The sequence below is a fragment of the Micropterus dolomieu genome, linkage group LG11 (genome assembly GCF_021292245.1).
Source record: "Micropterus dolomieu isolate WLL.071019.BEF.003 ecotype Adirondacks linkage group LG11, ASM2129224v1, whole genome shotgun sequence".
Classification (NCBI taxonomy): domain Eukaryota; kingdom Metazoa; phylum Chordata; class Actinopteri; order Centrarchiformes; family Centrarchidae; genus Micropterus; species Micropterus dolomieu.
Genome location: NC_060160.1, coordinates 2203999 through 2222476, shown reverse-complemented (window position 1 = coordinate 2222476; position 18478 = coordinate 2203999). Strand labels below are relative to the sequence as shown.

At 39.9% G+C, this 18478-nt stretch overlaps 2 protein-coding genes across 4 annotated transcripts in view; one reads left to right on the top strand and one right to left on the bottom strand.

The window, feature by feature from the left end:
* kcnh5b (potassium voltage-gated channel, subfamily H (eag-related), member 5b) overlaps nt 1–18478 on the top strand; it is a 1142829-nt gene that overhangs the window by 545200 nt on the left and 579151 nt on the right. The gene's annotated exons all lie outside the window — the stretch shown is intronic.
* The window catches only part of arhgap5 (Rho GTPase activating protein 5), a 73602-nt gene continuing 60136 nt past the window's right edge, over nt 5013–18478 (bottom strand). For all 3 annotated transcript variants that reach the window (XM_046062566.1, XM_046062567.1, XM_046062568.1), the window contains exons 6-7: nt 10127–10232; nt 5013–7491 (exon numbers count right to left, since the gene is read on the bottom strand). In XM_046062566.1, coding sequence (XP_045918522.1) covers nt 7173–7491; nt 10127–10232 — 425 coding nt within the window. In that variant the 3' untranslated portion in view covers nt 5013–7172. The remainder of the gene's footprint in view (nt 7492–10126; nt 10233–18478) is intronic.

Below are 18478 nucleotides of genomic sequence, written 5' to 3'. Positions count from 1 at the left end.
AAATTTCTTTTTATTTGTGATAAATTTGTATTTTTGAAATGTATGTAGTCTTTTATCTGATTTACCTATTGTTATAATTTCTATTTGTTCGGGTCAATTACCAACTATAGGTAAAAATGAACTGCTAGTAAAAACTTGAGGGAATTGTCTGGGGCCATGGGGCCGCTGCTGCAAATATTTGAGTGGCTCCTCCTCTAACAGGTGTTATCTCACTCCAAATTTTTGATTTGAAAACTTGAGAGCACTGGTACATCTGAACCTTCACTTTTGAAGCGTTTGTGGTGTGCAGCTTAGCATTTGGTCACTAGATGGCACACTTAACCTTCTCAATAACTATTGTTTGAATCAGCAGAGGTCAGATATTCATACTACTATGTAATTCATCTTAAAAGGAGCCACACATAAACACCAAATACACCAAACTGTGAATTATCTCCTGTTACTAAACCTGTAACTGTTAATACCACTAACGCTGGAAAGTAAGTACAAATACTCACTTACAACTTTGAGGCACTTACACTTGGAGTACTTAAATTTAATAATACTTTATACTTATACTCCACTAAATTTCATGAGTAAATATTGTACTTTTTGTTTTACAGATCAACAATATGCATTTAAAACATAAAAAAGTCTAAATTAAAAGCACTCGTTCTGCAGTAAAATGTCTCCTGTGTACTGTAATTTTAACAACTTTATATACAGTTAGCTAGTTTAGTCCAGTGGTTCCCAATCTAGGGGTCAGAGAAGAAGAAAAAACAATGTTCTGATACACAAATATTATTGTTTTGCGAGAACTTTTCTTTTCTTTTTGTGTGAAAGATTGGACAGTTTAATTTACATGTAACCATCTGAGAAGTTTAGAAGGGAAATTTACTGCTAACAACATCTGAAATACAACAGAAGGCCCCTGCTTCATCATGAGGGGCCCAAACATAAAAAGGTTTGAAACCACTGGTTTAACCTTTAACTTGATGCACTTATAAAATAAAACATATACTGTATATGTTTTATTTTATAAGTGCATCAAGTTCAAGTTTATTTATATAGCACATTTAAAAACAACACTAGTTGACCAAAGTGCTTTCCACAATGACAACAGTAGAAAAAGCAAAAAATAAAATAAATGTCACTACTCAACTCTGTTTGAATAAAGATAGGTCTTTAGCAAGGAGTTGAAAGTGTCAGGAGTTTGGGCATCATGTTTTTTATTTCTATCTGAAAGTAACCAGTAACTGTTGCTGTTGCATACATGTAGTGGAGTAAAAAGTACAATATTTCACTCTGAAATGTAACTGGATATAAGTACAAGGTAAGTACTTGCAACACTTTTCCCCGAAGAACAGACCTTGAGTAAATGTAAGAAGTTACTCGAGTACTTTTATGCAAGGCTTTTACTTTTACGAGTATTTATTTATAGTGGGGTATTGCATTTTCTTTAAATACGTTAGTTGTTATCACTTGTAAAGTATCCATTTTAAAAGATCAATATTTCACGCAATACTTTCACAACTGACTGCTAGTACTGCAACTTCTACTAACAGTACTACTGTGTACAGTACTGAGATAGCCCCTCACATTTTTGTAAACATTTGATTAAATCTTTTCATGTGACAACACTGAAGAAATGACACTTTGCTACAATGTAAAGTAGTGAGTGTTCAGCTTGTGTAAATTTGCTGTCCCCTCAAAATAACACATCACACAAAGTGAAAATGTCCAAATTGGGCCCATTTAGCCATTTTCCCTTAAGCCCCCGATATACTTGCTTTTAATTACGTGTTTGTGTACGAAAGATGGCTGCCACGCGAATCCTGCGTTCCTTTGGAGCGAAGGTTCTGCACGTCCCTTGAAATTAATGATACGCGTCCGCGAGATACAATTCAGCGCATGAACGTGGAGGCAGTATGTGGATCTGACCGGCAGCTCAGCAGCAATCTACTGTTCCACACACCAGCCAAGGTGGTGGCGGTGTGCAGTTGGTTTGCCAACCGCCATTAAACACAAAACTGCATTTACTGAGATCGTTATAATATATCATTAAAATCTTAACCTCTTCAAGTTTCGCCATGTTTGGTTTGTTTATGTTGTGCAAATTCGGAGGTTGTCAAGGAAGATAATCCGGTGTCGCTGAGGGATGATCTGCCCCCGAGTGAATTCAAGTTTTATCCTCCAGTTACAGGCAAATTACACAGGCAAGTATGTGAACAACGCCGTTTGCGTTGCCTACGCATTGTTAAAAGCAAGCATGTCGGGGGCTTTAGGGGTGCACTCACTTTTGTTGCCAAGGGTTTAAGACATTAACGGCTGTGTGATGTGTTATTTTGAGGGGACAGCAAATTTACAGTTATACAAGCTGCACACTCACTACTTTATATTGTAGCAAAGTGTCATTTCTTAAGCGTTGTCACATGAAAAGATTTAATCCAGTCTTTACAAAAATGTGATGGGTGTGCTCACCTTTGGTGAGATACTTTATATGTCCTTGAGAAAGTTCCTTCAGTTGAACGTCACAGCTTCATATGGAAAACTAATATATAAAGGTTTATTTCTAAACCCAATAAAGATACAGTAGAAAAAACTTGAGTCAAAGGCAGCTTTTGGAAAAAAAAGAAACTTTTATTTGGAAACATTATGGAGAGAAAACAGAAAAAAAACAACTTGTTTTAGAGCTTTTTCATTTCTGAAAATCATTTTTATTTACTATAATACACAGCGGATGGTGTTAAAAGTCAGTTGGTTTGTACACCGGTGTGACTGGATGAGAACAGATCTTAAAAGTAAAAAGTTGATTGATTGATGAAAAACTACAGACGAACAGCTTTTAATCTTTTAGTATCTAGCAGCTGTTGAAACCCCCCCCCCCCGGTTCTGTTCCACTCTCGCCATTCGCTCCCTTCAATGTGCCCTTCAGTGTCCTCTTCAGTCCAACATCATAAAACCTTCAAATGAGCTTTTGGCTACTTCCACTCTGAATATTTATTTATGACGTTTGTCTGCAGCAGGTCTCCATTCCAGACACGTGTCCCCTTCAAAGTGCCCTTTAAAGTCAGCTAAATCAGATTCAGGACAGGCTTTTGGCTCCATTTCTTTCCCTTCAGGACGACCTTTTCCCTCAAATTAAAATCTATGCTGGGCTGTTGGCTTCGTTCCTTTCCTACCCTTTTAAAAGTTTGTGTCCGCTCACGTTTTGTTTTCATTCTAAAATATCCGGTAGGAGTACCTTGTTTTGTCCGACGAACAATCTAAAACCCTCAAATATTGCATTGAAAAGCAGCAAATTTCTGGTATTTTCGCGTAATCACTTACTTAAAACGATCAAAATATAAATAAAAAAAAAAAGAGAGAGAGAAGCTCAACCAAGAAATGTCTTGTGACGCCGTGTAGGAAACAGTTGACCATCCGGTGAGGACACATGAGACGTACGTCTGAAATGGGACCCCCCCCGTTCGACATTCTTGTATAATTGGATTCATCCCCCATCGCTCAACGAAACACTTAGAGAAAGCTGGAAACAATCTGGGTGAAAACTGAAAAATCCCAAAGTTAAATCGGAGTTATCTGGTTCAGTCGGGGGAACGTTAAGGAAAAGAAACTTAGCGGCTGCTGACACCATTTTTAAAGTGACAACAGCTGCTCTCAATTTCACTTTCACTCCCAATATTTTCTACTTAGTAGCACCAAACATAAACGCAAAACAGCCGCTGGCAAGAGCAATGCATTCTGGGTGTGATGGACAGCTGATAAGACGTTTAAAGTTAAGTTTAAGGGGTAATGAACTTGACCGGGCTGCAGAAAGGACAGAGGGGAAGGTGTGCGTGTTTTCTTGCTGCTGTGTAAAGAGTCTTATCTTGTTTTTTATGTCTGAAATTTGCACCAGAAAAGTCTTTAAATTAAAAAGTACTGAAGTTCAGAATAACAGTTGACCAAAAAAAAGACTTTTGAAGTTTCCACAGTGGAAATCAGGACTCCATCCTTTCAAGTTATTTAAATATTTAATTCAGTACCTCCACAAAGTAAATGTGTGTATTTTCACTTTGTGTCTCTCAGGTCAGAGCCCAGTATCAGTTTTTTATGAAATACACAGTTGTTGTGTGAAGTTGTTTTCAGACTAAAAGAATCTCTTCTGTACATCTGGATTGAATAATACTCCCGTCAGATGATTTAAAATAAAAATAAAGAGACATTTAGCCTGACATCGAAACAAAAACTGCTGCCTGGAGTGACATACAGTACCTCCCTTTATAATAAAACACATTATTGAGTATAAATACACAAGTTAATAAAGGTCACAGTAATATAAACTCTACAGCTGCTATTATAAGTTTTTAATTTTGGTTCACGTCATACAGTGCAGTAAAATAAGTCGATAACACTTTCAAAATACTTTTCTTAGGACATCGTCTGGAAAGAACTGCGTCATGTGATACTATTAAAGGAGAAACTAAATTTATTTAAAATACACCATCTGTATATGTTGAACTGTTTGCTTGTAGACACATGTTGAGCTGCTGTGTCCTGATTCAAGATTCTCTGGGTGAAGAAAGCAATTAACTGGAATTAATTGATTAGAAGTGTGCTAATTGAACAGAGTGTATTATTCCTATAATTAGTACCAAATTACCAGAGGTGGAAATATTTAGATTTTTTAGTCAGGTAACAGTAGCAACACCACTACGTACCCAAAAACATCCTCTATTAGCAATAAAAGATCTGGAAGATTTTCAAAGAAGTACAGCTGTTAAAAGTAGTTAAATATACTTAAAATTACAATATTTCCCTCGGACATGTAGTGGAGTAGAAGTATAAAATGAAATACTCAAGTATAGTACCTCAAAGCTGTAAGCACAGCACTTGAGTAAATATTCTTTCCAGGAAACTTTACGGAAATTATTCAGACCTGCAAAATAAAGCGTTATCATTTCCGACTATCATCCTTGTTCCAACGTGGAAAACAGGTTAAAAATCTTTGTTATCATAAAGCAGATGGAATTTTTTTAATTTTTTTTTTAAATCCAGATGGACAGAAGAGTGTTTGTGAAGACTCCTGCAGAACATCGTCACGGGGGGAGGGGGATTTGTCTTTCAGGGAAAACGACGCTCGGCACGTGTACAAATACACGAAAGAAACAAACCGGGGCAAAGGTGAGCCAAGGTTTAAGCGATGAGGGACGAAGAGGAGTTAAAACTCATCCATCTGTTATCAAACCCCCTCCCCCCTATATACACACACACACACACCATCAGAAAAATAAAGATGGGTTTCAGTCACGCCGTCAGAACCACAAAGAAATATGATTATAGCTTGTGACAGATTATACAGTCCAGTACCCCGTGGTATTTCACTAAATCGGAACCTCTGCTGCTGATAAATTTATATATATATTTATATATATATATATATATACTTATATATACTTCTTTCCTCTATTTAGGGAAAACTATTCGACATATAACCAAAAATATGATATTAAGAGTTGATTTCTTGCTTGACAGAAAAGAAACAAATGCAAAAAGAAAATGAAACCCCCTCTGTGGAAATGTTCCCCTCAAACCAGAAAGATTCAGATAAAACGATCTGAACAAACGCTCCATTCGGAGTTTCAAAGAGTTTCATTTCATTTTTTTTTTTTTTTTTTTACTTTAAAGTTCTTCTTTTTTTCACTAAGTGGCAAAACAGAGACATGCAAATTTTTAAATTTTCCAACAAACCAACAGAAGAAAAAAAATAATAATTTGAAATGACAAAAAAGTGGGAGGCGTCCTCCTTGAAATCCAATCCAGAATGCATCCCGACGTAGTGGTTTCCTCGCTCATGTGCCATCATCGAGGGGTCGGGGTCGTCTCCTTCAGAACGAGAGACGTCAGTCGTTGCGTTAAGAGTTAGAGAAGAGACGAGACAGGCTGAAGGTTCGTAGTAAAGTCTGGATCTCGCGTACGGAGCTACACGAGTCCGTCAGTCCGGAAGGATTTTGAATTTGTTTTCCCTTCCTGGATCCCCCCCCCCCCCTTCCCTCAGCAGAGAAGGTTTCTAACTGGCTGTGACACAGATACACCAACACACACACACACACACACACACACACACCATCGTCATCACGCACACACACAGGGTTGAAATTAAGACGTTACCAAAAAAAAATTATATAAAAATAAAAACAAGAGAAATAAAGATGATAAAAATGTAAACTACACAAACAAACATGAAATTGGCATGTGGGACTTTTGACACAGATCGTGCATGTGCTGTCCTTTAAGGGGTCAAAGTTCATGTGGTGGGTAGGAGGGTCATTTCATTTTCTCTCCTAGTATTTAAAAGCAGAGGCTTAAGATAATCCACGCTTTCTCATATTTCCACGAGGTTCATAAATCTGTGTGTGTGAGGCTGTTGGACGCCTGGTGCAGAAATGAAACGTTCCTCTTACTTACTGACCGGTTTCTGGGGTGAAAGGGGCAACAACAAAAGACGAAGACGAAGAAGAAGAAGAAGAAGAAGAAGAAGAAGAAATGTTTTCCTGTGCTGAAGATCTCAGCGTGCAAACAGTCCGTCAAATATCTAATGACTCAGTCGGTATCAGGTGTTTTATATTTGCAGTCGTGGGGACTCTTTGAGTTTTAACTTCCCTTTTCTTTGTCTGGGAGCAGGGAAAAGGGGGGCGGGGTTTAAGGGGGGGTTTGGTACGGACCCCAGTGTGCTATTCTGTCAGGGTAAGGTAGGAGGAAGGTAATCTATAACGAGTCCAAGTCAGACCCTGCTAAACGGTTAGTGTTGTCACTATGTGCCGAATCAAATCAGTCCACACATCAGCTATTTTCAGTCTTCGTATCCTAAAAGGGGCAGTCAGATCCACAAATTAGTTCCAAAAGGTGACGTCCGATTGTAATTCTCTAATCCGGGATTTACCTCGCGGGATGAGCCGATCTCACAGATTAGGTTTAATCCAACAAACGGTTGATGTGTCTCTAAACCCCCGAAGCTCGTTCACCTCAAAGTCGATGACAAACAGCAGCTGCTGAATCCCCCCAAAAATTCACCAACCAGGTCTTTTTATGTTTTATTTCAACAGCCGACCGGCGTTTTGTTTGACCTCCCGGCGATTGTTGGCCAGAAGCTGCCTGGCGGCGCACACAGACAGCCCCGGACTTCATTTCCCAGCATGCTCCTCTGGCTCTCAGATCAGCGGGTCGGGGTGCAGGGTGTGCTGGATCTGCTGCGGCTGCAGGGGCGGCGGCAGCTGCAGCGGGAGCAGGGCCTCCACCATGTTGTGGCAGTGCGGCGGCGGCGTGCCCTCGCTGCTGGAGCTCTCGGCCACCTCGCCGCCGTGGAAGAAGTAGTCGCTCTGGACGATGAAGGACTCGATGACGGCCTGGTTCAGCTTGGTGGTGGACAGCGTCTCCTTGTTCTCGAAGTCGGGCCGCATCAGCGTGGGCCAGAAGCAGATGGACAGGTTGTCGGCCGTCATCAGGGTGGTCTTGCTGTGCTGGCTCACCCTGCGGGAGAGAAACGGATCAATCGTTTATAATTATTGATCACAGAGAAGCCACAAAGATGAAAAGACGGCGTTGGTTTCCAGGAAGATGCGAAGAAAAATATAATTTGTTTATTGTTGGTATTTACTGTTAATGACACGATATGAAAGGTGTATTTTTATAAGTTAATACTGTCATTACGTCGAACAGGGCATTATGGGTAAAATCATTTTGCATTATGATGTAATGTTTAGAATATATACATTATTATTTTATATTTATATTTTACTTTATATTATATACATAAAGGATATTTTTCTTATTACTCAATCAATATTCATTAAAATGAATTTATCAAACATAAATATCAAAAGCTTGTCTTAATAATAATTCAGTATTTTATTCAGTCAACATCCTGTAAGAGAGACACATAAAGCTCCTTAGAATAACGATCATAGTGGCATATTTTCAAATGAGTCTAATTTCTACTAACATTAATAACAGTGCTGGGCAATGATTTTCTGCGATTAATCACATAGTAATGCGTAAAATTGAATAATGAATTCTGATGTAGTGTGCAATTTTAATTTAAATGTACTGCTATATACACAAAAAGTGCAATAACATGTGGTGTTTCACCAGCAGTATTCCCTTTACACAGCAGCAATAAAATATTTCTTGTAAATCTCAACTTAAACATTAATGTAATCAAATCAAATATGAAACCAAAGCTATTTGCCACTGCCAGGGAATTAACTTTTATCTAGCTGGTTAAAACAAGTTAGAGTCCAGAGCCGCGATCATAAAATCATAACAGGTTAACATTTATAAATCTGTTTTCAGGTCTGTGTTCAGTAGAAAGTGTCCCCGTTAGAGTGAAGTTGAATTGTCTTGAACTTTTTGTACACGACGCGCAGCACAAATCATTGGAAGAGAGACTGATCCTCGCTGTTTGTGAGTTTTACTAATCGGCATGCAGCGGGTAGCTATCCGCTTCACTTTGGAGTTTGAACGCTTGTCTTGCTTTTGTTCGGCTGCTTCTCCCACACGCTGCGTCCAGCGTAGTCTGCAGAAGCCTCCCTCCGCTGCTTGTTTCAGAAAAATACTGGACCTTTAAACTCTAAAGGATCGTTGTGACACAGATTAATTTAACCACTTTATGTCGACCCTTTTCTGAACTGGAGAATCCAGAACTTACTGAAGTCCCTGACTTAAAACTTAAAATGGTTATGACACGGATATATTTAATCACTAATTAGATTGTAAGAACGGTCTTAAGTTTTAAGCCATTTTCTCAGTCATACGCGGCCTTTACAGAAACATGCTCTTCGTGTTGATAATTCTAATATATTGTACTTCTGTGGGGGGAAAGTAAACAGGATTTGCAAAGATGACTTCCTGCCGTCTTGCCGTGTTTGTGCGCAACAGTTGTACCGCTGTGATAAGCAGTTTCCAATTTGCAGACCTTACAGAGCACCTCGTTGTTGGGTCTCAAATCCTCCCAAACTAAAGATGGTCGAGGGAATTTGAGGGTAGTCACTTCACTGCAACACGAAACACCACCCGCCCCAGATTATTCCATCACTTCAGCAGCAGAACTACAGCTGAGACGGACTCAATGGGCCTCACGTAGGAACCACTGGTGAGAACAAAGTTGTTCCTAAGTGGCCGGTACGAGGGATTTAAGAGAATTTGTGGCCTTCAGCCTTGTATGTAGAGCTCTCTCTTTGGTACAAATTAAATTTAGCGTAGTAGCGTAGAGTAGAGTAGATTGTCTTGAGGGTGAAACACCCCATCACGCCTTAATCTGGAAGGATTCTGAGTTTAAATTTGCCATGAAAAGTTACTAAAATACATTAATTATATAACAGACTTGATGCAAAATGAATTTCCTGTTCACCGTGTCAATTTCCTTTCTTTTTGTTTTATTGGCGTAGTTATACACTTCAGTACTCGAGGTCTTTGTGCAGGTTCCTGTCCGGTCTCATCCTCTGCTGCACCGACAGTGTCACATCACGTACTGCGTGCAGGCTGTGATATCCTCTCGTCTACATATTACTCACGGATCCCTTCGCTTTCTAAAATTTCGTGTCAGACCGTTTCCTCTTTGTATCTGTCACAGCGCTGCTCTACTCTAACGACACGTCGTTGGCAGCTGTATCATTAATATTTTCTTCCTGTTTCAGATCCTCTAATATGACTACCGGCGCTGCTGAACCTGTTTTTCCTGACATCAGCAGACTTGAAGCTCTGCAGTGTGAAATTCCCCTTTTTGGCTGGTTGTGACTGTAATCTTGGCGCCACACGGAGTCGAACGGGCAGCCGTATGCGCCAATTTAAGCGGCGTAGATTAAGCTACAGATGAAATCCATGGCACAGGCACCTCCTCGCGCGCAGGTGGCGTTCATCCGGCTGAAACAAGCGTTTGTCCTGTTGAGAGAGTTTGGTGCATCTGGCTTGGCAAATTTTAAAGTTTCTAAAGTTTTAAGGCAAGAAAGTTGTTGCATGAGGCCCAGTGAGTCTCAAAGCTCGGAGAGACTCGATGCTAAATGAAGCTACCTGCTGCGATGCGTTCACTGTCACCGCATGTGTACGTGCATTTGAAGGTTGAGGCTGGAGGTTCACACACACAGAGCATGTGGAGTGTGCGTCTTACCTGTTGAGGTGTGTGATGATGTATTTGAAGACCTGGTAGTTGACAGAGGGAAACTTCTTCACGATCTCCCGCAAGACCTGCAGACGCTCGATGTAGTCCACGATTTCTAAAACACAGGGGAGAGACAGGAGAAGGTGTTTTACATTTTACACACACACACACACACACACACACTCTCTGGGGAACGGATATTATACTCTCTGGAAAAACAAAATGCTGAGACGCTGCCAAGAGCAACTCCCACGCCGTGCACAAACACACACACTAGCACTAAGCCTCGTGGGCAGAAACAATACTAGCCTCCATCCCGTTTTTACTCTGCGCTGGTTAAAAACAAAACAAGTCAGTTTCTGCAGAAAATAAACACATTTGTTTTAATAAAGTCACAGCAGCATGACACAGCTGATTTAAGGTTCAGCTGTTATCAATAAGCTACAGACTGGAACTAAAACATGAGGAACTACAGGTTAATTTTAATATTTCTACTTTCATGTAGCTGACAACTGCCTTTTGGACTATCTGACATGTGTTATGTGTTATAGCGAGCTTACAGTGAGTCCCTCTTCTTCGAGAGACAACTTATCTTTTCATCCTGTTAGAATGGAGCCCTGAATTACACATATGGGGTGTTTCTCAAAGCCAAGAATGCAAAGAACGGACTTGTGTTCTTGGGGAGAACGGAGTTCTTGCTAGTCGTTCTTGGAAGAATGAACTGGCAACGTCACGAGCGCACAAAACGCTGCTGACGGTTTGAGACGATGCGTTCTTGCTGGTATTGCGCAACACCCCCAGCACAGAGGCCGCCTGCATTGCTCTAATTATTATAACAGCCAGGCTTTATCCCCCAAAGCTAAAAGCTCAGAATCGGATTTATTGTACGTTTTAACTTACCAAGATATATTTGCACATAAAAAATAACTAAAATAAAATAAAAGCAAATACTATGACCATAACTCTACTGTACACTAGCAATGTAATGTCTAATATAATAAGAATAATAATAAAGCAAAGACTTTCATACTATTTCTGATCATTTGTTTTGTACATCAAGATGTTTTTTAAGTTAAAATCTCACCAAATTACTCAGAATGTAATGGCAGAATAACAGCGGTACGAACGTTACAACTATCTGACAGCTGTGGGTCTTTACTCTGCCGTTGTTGCTGGACTCTGCTGTGTTGGCTACAGTGGTCTGCTTGTCTGAGGGCTCTGTGAGCTGATCTGGTGGCAGCTTCCCGCCACGCTGACTGTTGCGGAGCGTCACAACTCCGAAAACGTCTGAGCACATTTTTGATTCACCATCATTTTTAGTAAAACTGCCAGTATTCGACATCTACGCAGTTGATTTCTCGCCTCAAACCTTCTCAGAAGTGGATTTAGTGATGAAATAACGTACGTAAAATAGTAGAAAACCTTCTGTCGTCGGCCTCTCTCTCTGCATCTTTCAGCCCCTCGCTTGAATGCCGAAACGTTTGCTGGGATATCTCTGCCGTCAAGTTCGCACAAGTTACCAACCGATGCACACTTGGTAAAATGGGCGTGTCAACAACACTTCCGGGATTTTTAACCGTTCTTGCCAAAATGCAAACTTGTGTATTGGGACAATACCCGGGCTACAAAATATGACGTTTCACAAGAACACAAGTACAGACAAGAACACAGATGGAGAAAGGTCCAATATGTTGGTCAATTTAAAACGTAATTTTGCAAGTCAAGAAAGTCGCAGTTTGTCGTAAATCAGTAAAGTTCCGTGTCGTTTTGTGTGAAACCCGTTCAATGAACTACATCTCTCGTCTCGCACAATATACGTCGGCGACATGTTAGCGCGGTAATGCTAAGCTAACGTTCATTGCTTTCTCGCTGCTAGCTAGATAACTCAGCTATGTTCCGTGCGGAAATATATCTCACTTGATAAGTTTAATCAAACGACTCCTGGTCCTTTTTATCACATCATCCTCTCATTTTAGTTTTTTGACGTTAGCTTCAGTCATTGACAGAAACAGTTACGACGTCACAAAACGCGACTTTTGGGTTTGTGGTCTTTGTAATTAATGTATTTTCCCAGTCTGGTACCTCAACAGTTTTACATCAAACTGCGACTTTCTTGACTTAACTTCAAATGGGATCAAAATATTTGTTGTCCCTTGCCACTGACTACCGTACAATATTTTTCCGAAATAAGGTCCCGTGGTGGTCCGCCGGAAGAGGAGGGACTGTAAAAATACGTAATTACAAAGACCACGTCAAAACTGTTTTTCTGTCAGTGACTGAAGCTAACAAAGAGCTTCCATGTGTAGATGACGTGATGAAAGGACCTGGAGCCGTTGGATTAAACACATCAGGTGAGAAGGTGCGTGGAACATAGCTAAGTTACCTAGCCAGTAGCAAGCAGAGACGTGAAAGTTAGCTTAGCATTACAACACTAACATACTGTGCGAGATGAGAGAGATGTAATTTACTCTACAGCTTCACACAAAATGTTACTGACCTTCTCGGCCTTAATTATCTTTTAAACCGAGAAACATCATGTGTGTAATTCAGGGCGCAATTCAAACGGGATTAAAACATTTATCTGTTGCCGCAACACATTTTTTCCAATGTAAGGTCCCATGGGGCGAAAGGGAGGAACACAGGCTCTCTTTTGTCTGTGTTCTCCTGTTTTCCGGATGCATGTGCAGCTAATTAAGGTGAATCACTGCGAGACATTTGTCGCCCTGAGTGGGTTTGATGTTAACCACACCTGTCAACAAAGCAGCTATCAGCCCACTACTTATTATTAAATATTTTGACTTGACGAAGGTGTGGACTGAAATGTTGTCTATTTAAATCAGTTTGTAATTAGAGCTCCATCAGGTAAATGTCATCAAGTACTTTCCAGAACTTGCTCATTTAGGCGCCATGACTTTGGAAAAAACTGTGATTAGCTGAAGCAGTTTTTGTTCTTCCTGCTCTGCTGAGCTGAAAAGTTCATGTGATTTTAAATGTTTCTAAACTGGAGATTAAATGCTCCACAGCGGTTGGCTTTATTTAGAATCTGTTGATTATCTTTTGATGAGTTGATTACTGTTTTAGTCTCCAAAGTGTCACAAAGCTGACAAATGAATTGCTCACACTCCTTATTTCCTCTGAAACGATATTTTAATTTGCAGCAATAATGAGAAAAGCAGCAGATCCTCATATCTCAGAAGATGCACGAAGAAACTAGTAAAATAATTCCCTATCAAACTTCTTTTGACTAACAGATTATTTGTCAGTAACATCAAGGATCCTGCAATATAAAACGTTGTGTAAGAAAATAAAACCGCAAATTAAAAAACACGACTAGTGATTAGAGTGTCGTGTTTCATCAGCTGGAAGCAAGAAACGACGCTGCTGCCGAGACAGTGGAAAGCTGGTTGACGTGAATAAGCAGCGGCAGTAAAACAATAACAAACAAACAGAAGACACATCCTGCCGTGTTCCTGAAAAGTAAACCGTCTGTGAAGTTTCCTCGATATCCCTCATCCTCCCGAAGGGATACATCACCTTCCCGCCGGCGAAAGCTCGCTGGAGCTGCTGAAACGCTGCAGTCTGCTGTTAAATATTTAAAGTGGAATAAGAGCTTTTATCTTTGCATTGTCACAACAGAGCTACTCTAACACCGCCTGGAATATCCTGGAGAATATTCCAGACATTCCAGGACCAGCGAAAAGCCTTTCATATATTTTTAGACACACATTTAAAGCCGTACACAGATTTATTACCCCTGCACGCCATCAATCACCTTAACGAGGAGCCAGCGGGAGCCTTTCACCGTCTAATGGCTGTGAGAGGTCAAAGGTCATTAATCCTTGCTGCCATTTCTCAACATTAAGTACAATAAAGAGTTTATCATGTGACCAATATAACAATTTAATCCCCTTTTATTTTATACACACACATCAGTCTGATGGGAAAACCTACCGCTGTACCCACAATGCAATGGGTTTATGGAGCTTAGCGCCGAGAAAAGAGGATGCTGCTGCAGAAAAATTTAAATATAAATAAAAATACTGATTTCAACTACCAATAAAATCATGTTGCTTAGAGATGCACCGATTTTCTTGCTTTCTAAGAACTGTAACTGCCAGCAAACACATATTTTACTGGAAAATTCTTTCTTTCGCCATCATTAGCTGTATGTTGATAATAAAACATTGATTATTAAATTACTTAGATTACAGGACCTTCTCTCACTCAGACACATCTCAAAATAAAAAGTGCTCCAGGTTAGCATTTAGTGGCTTATATCTTATCTCAACATTTTACTTCTACTTATTTATGCACCTTTTTTTTAATTGTTTCCTCACAAAATCTTTAATCTGATCGCCTTGCTGTAACAGCGCTGCATGGGTGTAGCGTTAAATGTGACCAGCAGAAAGTTGGATATTCGACGCCGCCGATAAAGCTAAAAAAACTGCTTATTCCAGTTCCCAGCCGATTGATCAGTGCATCTCTGATTTATTAATGCAAGATTCAGGATTTGAGTTCTACCATCAAAACTAAATTAGGAAAACAAAACGTCACTGAAAGTCTGTTCAACGAGTGTTAACCTGTTCGATGCCACAGACCCAAATACTGTCAGAGACACCAAAATATTTTAAACTGAAAGAGTGCTGCTCCTTTATCAGATTGTTTTTATTTCAATACTTTGTAAAAGCGTAAAAAAGATAAACTATTCAATATTTCAAAGAGAAAACTTTACAGATTACAGAAAATTCAAGAAAAAAAAAAGATAAGGGGTCTCTCCGGGCCCAAATGGTTGCTTCCTATCAGAACTGGATTGTTTTCCCACATCCACAAGGTTATTTTTCATCTTTTTTTATCTGCTGTTTCATGGCAGCTTCAGCTACAGTGCAGAGTTTGGTTTCATCCTCTGCATCACAAACAGGAAAAGCAGCTCCACCCAGATAATATGCTCTTAAAGCTCTCTGCAGGACGTCACCTACTCATAATCCCAAAGTTTAAAACCACCCTCCTTAAATTGTGCACAAACACGTTGCCGACTTTCTTTTTCTCAATTAATTTTTTCTTGCTGGCAGGAAAAAATAGAACCTCCCCCAATTCCTATATTATTCCTATATTTAGTACCAAACCATGTAATTCTTTGCAGGAAACATCCAAGCAAATTATTGAGACATTACGGATACTTAAAACAACGCCTTTCTGATATAAGTACTGGCTACAAAAGCGAGTCAATCCCACAAACACGCTTGCAACCACGCTTCTTTCAGCCCGCCTCAGCTCCACCTCTTTGCTCATTTTTGGATTTAGCAGAGTGAGGCGCTGCCAAGATGGCGTCCGCAAGAAGCGCTTCTTTTTGCCACCCGCAGGCTCAGACTGTTACACCAGGACAACATCATGGGAAGGATCTTTGAGAGGCAGCTGAAGTCTGAAATCTAATGAGAGGCGAGCTGTTGCAGGAAGACGCCGGTGGAAATGAGGGAGGAGTTTGTTGTGTACGTACAGGAGCTGCTATCAAAACTTTATTTCCTAGTACGTTCCTCCAACACAACAAACTCTTCTCTCCAACTCCGACTCACGTTTCCACCGTCGTCTTCCTGCAACATCTCGCCTCTCATTAGATTTCACAGAGCGAGAACTGCCCTCGATTCTAAAAACTTTCGTACCTACTGGTCATTTTGACACCAAAATATGTGAAAACTGGGGCCAAAGTTTAAAAATACATAAATTTTACTTTAACAGAAACTAAGACACGAGGAAAACTAGAATGACGGAAGTAAAGGCAGAACGTGAGACCATCACAGGTATAAACCAGCAAACAACCTAAATCTGGATATTAACATTCATCTGTGAACTAAAGCCTGAGTCCTCGTTTCCTATCAAAGAGGAACAGACAGCGAGGAGGTCAAAGGTCAAACAGTCGCAATCTAGTGATTAGAGAGAAATCACAGGAGAGAAAAAAAGTTTCTGCTATATTTGACTAATTTTCCAGAGAAGACCCGGCACCTCCTCCCTCCCTCTCTCTCTCCAATTCTTCTCTCAGAAACTCATTAAATCATTAAAGTGTGTGTGTGTGATGTCTTTTTACATTTCTCGCTGTGTGTGCAGGTGTGTATTTTTGGCTCATTAATCTGCTGTCGTCGGTGGTTTCAGCACTCAGCATCACTAATATACAACCAGAGAACACTGTAGATGTCTGACAGCATCCTGAGGCTGTAAAAAAAAATCCTCTTAAGAGTGTGTGATGTGACAGAAAGCTGCGTATGTGTGTGTGTGTGTGTGTGTGTGTCTGTGTGTGTACTCAACTACATTTCTGCAGCATTGAAGACAAGTTTCAACAAACAAGAAGTTAAAAGTACGCCTGTGTGTGTGTCAGTAGTTACAGTAGAAACCTCTTATCGTGATCATGTCTGACAGGGTTAACTGATCACTACAAGCCGGTGATTATTAACAAACATAACAAATATTTTCTCTTTTTCTTACCATCTATTTGACCTTTGTATATTTACTGCATGGATATAAAGTAAGTCGCTATTTACCGACTGTTTCAAAACACAGAGCAGCTGTTTCGAACACTTACAAACGATTGATACGGATTACTTTGTGTAAATTAAATGCACTATAAAGTAAGTAAGTAAAGTATGTTTGCAAATCTAAACCGATTTTAAAAATGTTTGATACCACAGACGTTAACGACAGAATAAACTGATTTTATTTTACATTTTAAATCGTAAGAACGAACAGGTTTAACTAAAGGATGTCAGAGCGGCAAACACGGTGGACCTTGTGTGTTGTTGTTGTTGTTGTTGTTGTGTTTTGCACAGAAAAATAAACAAAGAGAATCAAACTAGATGAACTCAAAGCTGAGAAGAAGGAATCAGCAGGTTTATACATTTTATAGCGCAAGCACATACACGCCACGCTGGGGACGCCTCACACAGGATTTTGTGAGAGTATGGTGGGTCGACCCCCCGGAAGAAAGATTTGTGCATTTTAATTTAATTTAATTTAATTAATTTGGTGCACTTTAAAAGCAAATTAAAGAGGATAGGTCTATGGAGAACTTTGCACTCTTGTTAACAATTTTGGGCCCTAGTAAACAATTTGATCATAAACACAATATAAATGATGATGATGATGTTTTTCCAGCAACCATTAATCAAAGAATCATTTGTAACCAATTTCCCTGATATTTTATTTTACTTTTAATGGACACATGCAATACGTTTTACACTTTCTGTGTATATAATCCAATTAATCTTATTTCCATGCTGTGTACATTGTTTTAACACCTTATTTTAAAGGTATCTTAAAACCGGACTTTGTCACACGTGTATCCTCCATTCACAAAGTCCGACACAATTTGATACATTATATTGCACGTTGTGCTCGTATTGTGTATAATTAAGATATAATGGCCTCTGTTCAGGTAAGGCTCTCATGCTGTAACACTTTGTAAAGAGAGAAAATGACCCTGCCTGTCAGCTCGCTCTGCTCCTTTTAACTGCATTTACCATAAAGGCTCTAATACCTGTGCACTCCAAATTTAGCATCTAGCTTCATCGCGTTCTCAGTGGCATTGGAAACACTCAACGCGGTTCAAACCCTTAGTAATTACCTCAAAAGAAAAGTGGTTGTGTCGAGTCGGATGCGTCAGCGTGTGAGCGCGCAAGTTTACAGCAGCGGCGGAAACACAACGTTAGAAGTTTTTAATGTTGATTTATATCCGTTTCATTTTGATATGGCGAAAGAAATTAGACTCTCATTGGCTGTTGCGGGTTTCTGACCAGAGGCTCCCAGATTTCAAACATGTTCAATATGATCAAACTAGGGGAGCCTCTGATCTAGTCGGCAACCTTAAGATTATGTCTGTAACTTCTCACACAACTGGATCATTTGGGGTTCTGACAGGTCTCGGCTCAGGAACGTCCGCGCAGTTGTCAGCGGGGAGAATCGGACCCAAAAACTGGCCTAATTATGATCTAGTGTGCAGCCAGCTTTAGGCTACAGAGCCACAGCTCGGTCTGGTTTTATAGAACATAAACTGGAGGCTATAAATGCCCAAATGGTAACAGAAACATGCATATAAAATATTAATATTTGTCCAAAGTGAACCCTGTATGCTGACTATTCGATCCCTCAAAGCAAGTTATTTAAACAGCATTTGTATAGGAAGGATTCGTTCCCAAACTTTTTCATCCACATAAGCGGTTGATCATTGTTAAGGCCAATTTATACACATAATTTATATACATTTATTCACATTTCCCCACCCGCATTTCCAGCTCGTCTGTTTTCTGCCCCGACAGGTTCAAGGCTCGTACATACCGTCTCCTCCGACGCCTTCTCTCGTTTGTGCATTTTAGTAAT